At 39.6% G+C, this 8947-nt stretch overlaps 3 protein-coding genes across 3 annotated transcripts in view; 1 reads left to right on the plus strand and 2 right to left on the minus strand.

The window, feature by feature from the left end:
• Positions 1-3697: 3697 nt before the first annotated feature.
• On the minus strand, positions 3698-5071 carry LOC141431491 (uncharacterized). The gene has a single exon (XM_074092679.1). The coding sequence runs from the start codon at positions 5069-5071 to the stop codon at positions 3698-3700; it is 1374 nt and encodes a 457-aa protein (XP_073948780.1).
• Positions 5072-5243: 172 nt separating this feature from the next.
• LOC141431492 (uncharacterized) lies at positions 5244-6173 on the minus strand. Its single transcript, XM_074092680.1, has one exon. It carries the CDS (start codon positions 6171-6173, stop codon positions 5244-5246), a length of 930 nt encoding a protein of 309 aa, XP_073948781.1.
• Positions 6174-8247: 2074 nt separating this feature from the next.
• The window catches only part of LOC141431493 (uncharacterized), a 4188-nt gene continuing 3488 nt past the window's right edge, over positions 8248-8947 (plus strand). The window contains exon 1 of the mRNA XM_074092681.1: positions 8248-8305. Coding sequence (XP_073948782.1) covers positions 8248-8305 — 58 coding nt within the window. The remainder of the gene's footprint in view (positions 8306-8947) is intronic.

The following is an 8947-nucleotide window of genomic DNA, read 5'->3' on the forward strand; positions in this document are numbered from 1 at the left end:
GCCTTATAAAAGAACATTAAAACAATTTTAAATTAAGCAAATTTTTGTATATATTAATGAATGACATACATTTAAGCTAAAATCGCAATTAAATTTCCCTATTTGTATTGCCAGAGGATGATAATAAACTTTTACACACAGAAAGTTTTTTATTTCTTTTAATTTGTGCTTTCTTTTAAGGTAGTAACAAATACCTATGTATAATATACAAACATATAATTCAATTTTCGCATTTTAATAAAAATCAACAAATTTACAGTGAGACTAAATAAATCTGTTTAAAATAAACTAACTAAAAAACTTTAATGTTCATGACAGTTAAATTATTTCTTACTTTTCCTTGGATGATTTTTAATTGAGCATAGTTTGAGTAGGTAATGATGGTGTAAAACTGCCCTGAACATCCCAGCCTTTTTTCATAATGAGAGGGCTAGGAACATACCTAATTCCCACACAGGGCTAGTGCGGATTCAGGACTTCACAGACACCATATAAAAAAAAACATTGAATTGTTTCGCAGCTTTGTGCTGGTTTCCTCACAATGTCATATGTATGTTTATGAAAAAAAAAAATGTTTTCATTATTTTACCTTTGTTATGCCGTGTTCCAGATCCGTACCTAAACAAATGTAATGTTATCCAAATTTCTTACTTTCTTTGTGGTATTCAACTATGTCATACCGAAGTTTAAATAGGTAAGCATGTAGGCATATTTAGTGTACACAAAGCCAATTTTAAGTTATATCATATTATACTTTTTTTTATTTAGCCATTTTCTATGTCCCACTGCTGGGCAAAGGCCTCTCCCTCGGATTTCCAACTTCCATATTATACTAACGAGTAGGTATTAAATAATAATAAGTAGGTATAGGTACTTATCCGAATCATGATCCAGCTGCGACAGGATTTGATTGCACAAACCTCAGGATAATTTTCTCTTGCTTTTTAGGATCCAGTAGGTAATGCTTCTAGCGCAAGATGCCCCGCATCTAACCAACAAACTGGAGCAAAGAGTACCTGTTGAAGTCTACAAGAATAACTAAAGTTAGGTAGCTGGTAGCTCTCATAACTTTTATCTCTGTTAAACCCATATTTTTTGCATTAAATAACGTGACAGTTTGGAGGGCGAACTGAAGGAACAGTGTAAAGTTACAAGTAGGTAGGTACTAACTAAGTACAAATAAAAAGTAACTTAACTCAAGTTCTAGAAGTCAAAACTCGTAACATTAAATTAAAAGCTAAACAGATTCACAATTTGATTTTTGTTTTCTTTTTGCAATTTGAATTTCGAACCATACCTACATTTGACATTTCAGCCAGTGACAGTTTACTTACGAGGGAGGGGGGGACAGTATATAAAAAGGTACTCTGTGGGGGGGACATACTTGATACATGAATGAAACGTCACCTGTATTCGTAAACGACAGCGCCTCTGAAGCCTGGATGATGAAACTTAACAGTCAAAATTGTGTCAAATGTGGACTCTTGGCCAAATTATGTTTTCAACCCTCTGGCTTTTGTTAAAGAGAATTTGTTTTTTTATAGGCTGATGATGACAGAAGCAATAAATAAAAGATTGCTGTGTGCATGCGTGTGCGTGTGTTACAGATTTAGTTCGTCCTCCGGCCACCAGTTAGCGCTTGTTACTATAGATGCATTTGTCTATGGAGTTGCCACTGTTTTTCTCTACAGTAACGCTTATCTTTGGTTTACCATACTCAAGAAGGTTATAATAGACATGGAGAGCGAAAGCTCGAACTTTGCTTCAGGATAGAAAATATGACCTTGCATTACGTCACGTGTCTTGCATCTCTTACTTTAGAATGTTCATGAGTGTGCACGGATTCGGATTGCCCTAGGAAATTTGCTATAGAAAATAGAAGAAAATTAAGTTCCCTTTATTACGGATAAATACCATCTACGTTGTAGTTGTATGTTTGCCTATTTTTCATTTTGTGTTTTTTGTTTTGTCTAATGTTAGCTCAAAAAACAACGCAATGGCTATTGAAATAGCAATTGTCAAAATACACCTTTTAGTAAGCTTTTTGGATTAAACATTAAACCAACAATTTTTACTTTGAAATATTAAGACCAAAGTCAATTGAATGAATAGCACGAAATTCGAAAATAAGCGCACATTTTTGAATTTTCATGTCACTTTTTGACTTCCACCAACTTCTGGGCTGTTTCAAAACACAATTCAATGCCCGAAATGAGAGTTCGTCGCTGCACATTATATATTCACCGAAAAACTTCCGAAGTGGCAAATTGATATTGGGACGATGGGCATTTTTTTGTCATTAATAATTGCCGTAGTTGTCGCCCTTCTATGCTTCCATAAATGTCATACATATATACCTGGGGTGCTAATGGTACACAGCAATAATGGCGACAATATAGCTGAAGTGTGTAAGACGAGTTCTTATTTCGGCTTCACAAGATATTGATAACAGTGATTCCCAACGCGGTGTGGCTGTGCCACATTCTTATCACAAGCTAGGCCTAAGATGTAGCATGCTTAGCTTACGGTCGATTTACTCCGGTCTAGGCACAGCGCTATGCCCGGGTGCCTCAATGCTTAGGCAGAGAGATCCTGGGCCTACCAGTGATCTTCTGACCTATCCCGACCGATCAATAGGCTCCTGGCCGGTTCAGTTTGCCTGAATCTGGCCTGGCACCCGCCGGACGTGGGGGCTTTGCCCCACGAGGACCTCCACCATCCCCATAGTCCTGACCTCGTTGCTCCATCATCATTACGACCGTTAATGCTGGGCAAAATATACTTGCTCCATGTCTAGTTTATGCGCTCCGCTGTCTATGACATTACCAAGTGTACATTGTACTCTAGCGCTTACTGGACCCATGTACGGAATCTACCCTGTATTAAATTGCGGACATCCTTACACACTCCATAATCATGGCAATTAATATTACATAGCAAAACACTCACCTGAGGTTACAGCCGAGTTTCAGGAAGGAACTGACCTCTATACTAGGGCACCAGCTTAGTTCTTTTCCCTCGTTCGTTCATTGTATCGCCATTACATTATTACACATACTAGGGCTGTGACACTTACCGAGTTTTATATGGCAAATCGCGCTGTGCGCGACACTCCCAAGGGCAAAGGACTTTCACTCTAGTATGGTTAGCAGGTGCCGTGTCCACTCCAGAATTTTCTCTCTGGCTCTTACAGCCGCGGCACGTCTTTCTTTGCCTGCAACAAGGTCTTGTCCATGGATATCCAAAGAACCCGCCATTTCCATGGGGGTTCCGTCATCCATCGCCGATGCACTTTCTTCAACCTCTGGTTCTGCTAGTTCCACAGGGTCCACAGTTTCTGATTCTTGAGGCGTTGGTCGTGATGATGTCACCGAATCATGTGCTGACTCGTTGAAGGCTGTTTCCTGGTCCTTATTCCTTACCCTTTCTGAAGTATCATCATCAGGTATGGGATCGCTTTCGACCTCTAGCGGATACAGATGTCCTATGGAACGTGTCAAAATGGAGCCGTCCACTTTGACCTCCGCTACTCTGCATTTGCCGTCAGTACTTTCCCTCATATCCACAATTTTGCCAACTTTCCAGTTAATTCTGTTTTTACTTTCGGCTTTGATTTGTACTAGATCCCCGATTTCTGGTGCTTTGTGTGATATTACTCTGGGTTGCTTGGGCTCAGACCGGAATCTCTCTCTTAGACTTACAAGATATTGTCAATGAACATTTGTTTTATTTCTTCCAGGATCTTGAGTCCTCTTTTCCAACTAGTGATCAGGTCTGTTTTTGCCTTTGTGCCTACTGATGGCAGTTCTGCATGTGACGTTTCAGTTGTAAGGCAAGTACCTAGACTTAAAAAATCAGCTGGTCGTAATATGTGTTCCACGTCAGGTCCTATTTTCGTAAGTGGTCTCGAGTTCACCACGGCTTCTACTTCCTTCATTATTGTATGGAGTTGGCTGTCATTAATCAAGTGTTTGTCGAGCGTCCGCTTAAGGCAGTGCTTTACTAAGGCCACAAGACGTTCATAAAAACCGCCATGCCATGGAGCTAATTGTGGTATGAATTTCCATGAAATTTTGTTCTTGACACAATATGGCTTCTCTATTATTTCACTTGTTAATTTGAAGTAGGTAGCATTATCCGAGTATATCTTCTTGGGAGTATTTCTACTTGCTGAAAACCGTCTAATTGCCAGAAGACATTCTTCTGCGGTTAGGTCGTTGACGACTTCTAAATGAATTGCTCTTACTGTCAGGCATGTGAATAACGCAATCCACCTTTTGGCCTTTCCGTTTGGGGAACTGACAAACAGTGGACCAAAGTAATCAACCCCAGTATAAGAAAATGGAGTTGTATACGTCACTCTTTCCGCTGGTAGAGCCGGTGTTGGTGGTAATTTGTAAGGCCCACCTCCATGTTTGATACACACTGAACATCTTCGAATAACTTTCTGTACTTGAGCCTTGCCTTGCGGTATCCAGTATTTCTTTCTTATTATGCTGAGGGTATGGGGAGCTCCAACGTGATAATTACTTTCATGGGTTTCTTTAATTACATTGTTTGTAAATTCTGATTCTTTGGGTAGGAGGATTGGGTACTTCATTTCATAACTCCATGATGTGTTTGCCATTCGTCCTCGTGATCTCAACAGACCATTCTCATCCATAAATAGATCTAAGTTCCTTGTCAGATGTGTTTTCTTTCCTGATAATTCCTCGGGAAAGTGTTCTCTTTGAATCCTTCTTATCTCATCCATGGTTTCATCCATTGAAGCCATGTCTATATCTTGAGATGTTGACTCTAGTTCGTCAAGCTCCATTATTTGATCTGAGAATTGGGCCGTGTCAGATATCTCTTTCATGCCCAATGGATCTTCACCTGGATTCTGATCCGGGTCCTCCCCAACTGAGAGAACAGTGTTATGATGGTTCTCGTAATATCGAGATTCAGGCCACTTTGTTTCATCATATTGAAGAAATTCGGGTCCGTTGAACCACAGCTCCCTTTTTTTTTGCCAAGTTTCGGGTCTAGTTGCTACGTCGGCTGGGTTGACCTTCGTGTGAATATAATACATTTTCGCTTCTGGTACATTTCCTTTAATTTCTTGACTCTGTTGGTCACAAATGGAGGCAGAAGTTTATTAGACCGCATCCATCCGAGAATGACTAGACTATCTGTCCACAGGTACTCTCTTCTGATTGGTAAGTCTATGTTTGTTCTTATATATTTAACTAACCTGCTTGTGATTAGAAACCCAAGTAATTCCTGCCTCGGGATATTAATATTTCTTTGTCTTTGTTCTGTGTAACATGAGACTTTCCCATTACAAATGATATGGATGTTCCCTGTGGACCTGACATTCTGATGAATACTACTGAAGCAAAGGCAGATTTTGATGCGTCAGCAAATCCGTGAAGCTCATACTCAGTGTCAGAATCGGATGTAAATTTTCCAAGTTGTCTTGGGACTTCCACTTTAATAGAAGCTTTCCAGTTCTCAAGAATACCTTTCAGGGTTTGTAGAATTTCAGCAGGTAACACGGTATCCCATTTAAATTTTTGATTGCATATGTCTTGAAATAAAAGTTTCATGGGTAAGATCAGTGGACATACAAACCCACAAGGGTCATATATCCTTGCCAGTGTTCGAAGAAGTTTTCGTTTCGTATCAACTGGAGAAACTGGATTCAAATGATCCTCTGTTATATTTAGGGTTAATGTATCTCTGTTTACATTCCACAACAACCCAAGAACTTTAACTTCATTGGTTTGATTTGCTTGAAGTTGCTTCGGGATGGAGTGCATGAATTCTTGATTATTTGAGACCCAGTCTCTAATGTTCATTGACATCTGTTGAAAGGCCATTCTAGTTTTATTGTAGATGTCTTGTGCTTCTTGAATTGAATCAGCTCCAATAACTAAATTATCAACATAGCACTTCTCGGCTATTGATTTTATTTGCTCATCTTTAGATTGGTTCATATGGTGTTTAATGGTAGCTGTAAGAAGGAAAGGACTTGCTATTACCCCAAAGGGAACTCTGCAGAATCGAAGACATATTAAATTATCATCTCTAAGTTCTTGATTAATATCCTTTAACCATAGGAAGCGTGTGACGTCTCGGTCTTCTTCTTGCAACCCCACTTGCAGGAAGGCCTTTTCCACATCTGCTGTCATGGCTATACTCTTAGTCCTGAATTTAATCAAAAGAGAAGTCAGGCTCTCTAGCATGTATGGTCCACTGTAGAGACATTCGTTCAGACTCCTGTTTCCTGATGTCTTGCTGAAGCGTCATACACAATTCTGCCCTTCTTTCCTACTTGTTTAACCATATGGTGTGGGAGGTAGTGAATTGGATGATCAGGTTCAGTGTCGGCTTGTGACTCTACTACTTCTATGATACCCAACTTTAGTTGTTCCTTCAGAATTTCGTTGTACTCATTTAGTGACTCTTTATCTAATCTCCTCATAAGTGATTTTAATCTTCCCATAGCCAATCCAAAGTTAGATACTAACTCTGGTGGGTGTTGAATCCATGGCCACTTTACCTCATATCTATTCTGTTTATATTGTACAGAGGCGTTGAACTGGTGTACTGCTTCCTCCTGCCGAGTGGTCTTTGGAGAGTCTGTTATACCCAAGTTTTCTAATGACCATAAAAATTTAATATCCACATATCTTAATGGCAAATCTGGCTCGGAAAAGTATGGACAGCCTTGCGTATGACACTGGCAATATGTAGTTACAGACAGTACCTCATCATTGTCTTCAATGTAAACATTACCAGAAAGAATGTATCCAAAATCTGTATCGATTAGGTACAAATTATTAGAGATCTCAATTTTATCATTACGCATGAATGAACAGTAGAAATCATTTCCGATGAGCAAATCAATCTTTTCACAACTGAGTCATCATCTGCATGTAAATCAACTTGGGAATAATCAAGTTTTGCTATTGGTACTCTATCTGTGATATGTGGTACAATGTTTACTTGTATAGTGCTTCTAATGCCACGTTTGGTAAGTATTGTCACTGTAGTGCAAGGACTAGTTGTTTCTTGAGGAGACGGGGATCCGAAAGTGTAAATGACTAGCTGATCCATAGATATTATTGGTAAGCTAAGAGCATCAGCCAGTTCTTTTGTTATATAGCTTCGTTGACTGCCGCTATCCAAAAGAATTCTCCCATCCGTGAGTTTATTATCGACTTGAGGATTTTGTAACTGCACCACCGCCGTCTGTAAAAAGGTAAGTCCGTGAGTCATATTACATATCATTTCTGGAATTTTCATCTTCTCTCATCTTCCTCACCTTTCACCTTAAGGCAGAGCCACTGGACATGCCCCTTCTCTCCGCAGCGGAAGCAAGTTACATTTTTTCGGCATTCCTCCGTTTTGTGGTTTTTTCCTAGACAATTGAGGCAGCGTCCATTAAGTTGAGTCTTGCGTGCTTCCACTGTACTGAACTTTCTGCAATCTTTGCTTGCATGGTTACTCAATCCACAAAAATACAGAGCGTCTGGATTTTTTAGCTGCTGGGGCAGTTGATACAGGTTCTAGTTTTCGCTTTCGATCAGGTCTCCGTTGAGTGTGCTGGAACCGTTTAAAATTTCCCTTTTGGGTCCTGATGTGAAGTGCTTCTGCTGTGGCCACAACAGGTCCAGCCTTCAACAATGATGCATCCGTGTCGGTAATCATAGAAGATGACTTTTCCATCGCTGTTATTATCTTGTTAAGGTTCTTCCTTATTGCTGTCAGTGTAGTACCCTCGGTGGCCTCGGATAGGTGGTGTTCATGCACCACTTTGTCGGGAAATTTTCTTAAAACCATAGCACGGAAGTAGTTTCCATTCACTGGCTCTCCTAAATTTTCCAGGATTCTTAAATGCCTCTCAATTTCATTTAGTGTGCTCCTACAACTTGTACTGTTGTACTCGGCTCGTTGTAGATTATTCAATTGTGTGTAGTGTGCATCTATCAGCGCATCCTTCGATCCGAAACGATTTTTTAAGTGTATCAATTGCGATATATAGTTGTTGTCGGTCACACCTAAACCTGATACAGACTCCTTAGCTAACCCGCTGAGACTCCCCAGTAAATATGCCATTTTTTCGAGTCTGCAATGTTTCTTTCATGGATGCTAGCTCTGAATCTGTCCCAGAACTCAGTCCACTTTAAACAGTCTCCACTGTAGGATGGTAGTTCAAGCTTTGGCAGTCTTGTTGTAGCAGAGGCACCTCCTTTCTCTTCTATGGCATGTTGTACGGAGCTCAGTGAATCTTCAATCTCAGAACATAAGCTTTCTGCCTGTAACTGGATCGCCAGAGCTGGACTTACTATATCCAGCGTTGGAGTTGGTAGCTTCATAGTATATTCTTTTATTTCTACATCCAACTTATTTACCAAATCCAATAATTGTTTCACTAATCTTTTAGCCCTATCATATTCCATCTGGTTTGCTTTCATATTCATGTTTGCTGAAGCTATGAGTGCCTCTAGGCTAAGTTTTCTTCAACCTCTCACCGTTTTTCCAGAATTTCTTCCATTTTTGTGCTGATCTTCTTTTGGGTGCTGTAACACTGCGTTAATTGTCATCCACTTAACTAGAAACGGATATAACATTGGGCCAGACACCAGATGTCTGTTACAAACGCCTTATTTGTTTCAGCATAATTGATTCTTATTAGATTGCTTTATTATTACATATTTACTAATGCATCATTGATAATGTAACTCAAGAGTCCACACTAAACCTGTGGGCAGCCATTGTCAAAATGACATTCCATTTTTCATTTTGTTAATTCCATTTATTTAATTACGAAGCTATTCACACCATTTTTAATGTTGTGCACTTCGGCTCGTTGTCATCAGATTATTACAATGTGTGTAGTGTGCATCTTATCAGCGCATACCTTCGATCCGAAACGATTTTTAAGTGTATCAATTGCGAC

The sequence above is a fragment of the Choristoneura fumiferana genome, chromosome 9, assembly GCF_025370935.1.
Source record: "Choristoneura fumiferana chromosome 9, NRCan_CFum_1, whole genome shotgun sequence".
In the NCBI taxonomy this organism is placed as follows: Eukaryota; Metazoa; Arthropoda; class Insecta; order Lepidoptera; family Tortricidae; genus Choristoneura; species Choristoneura fumiferana.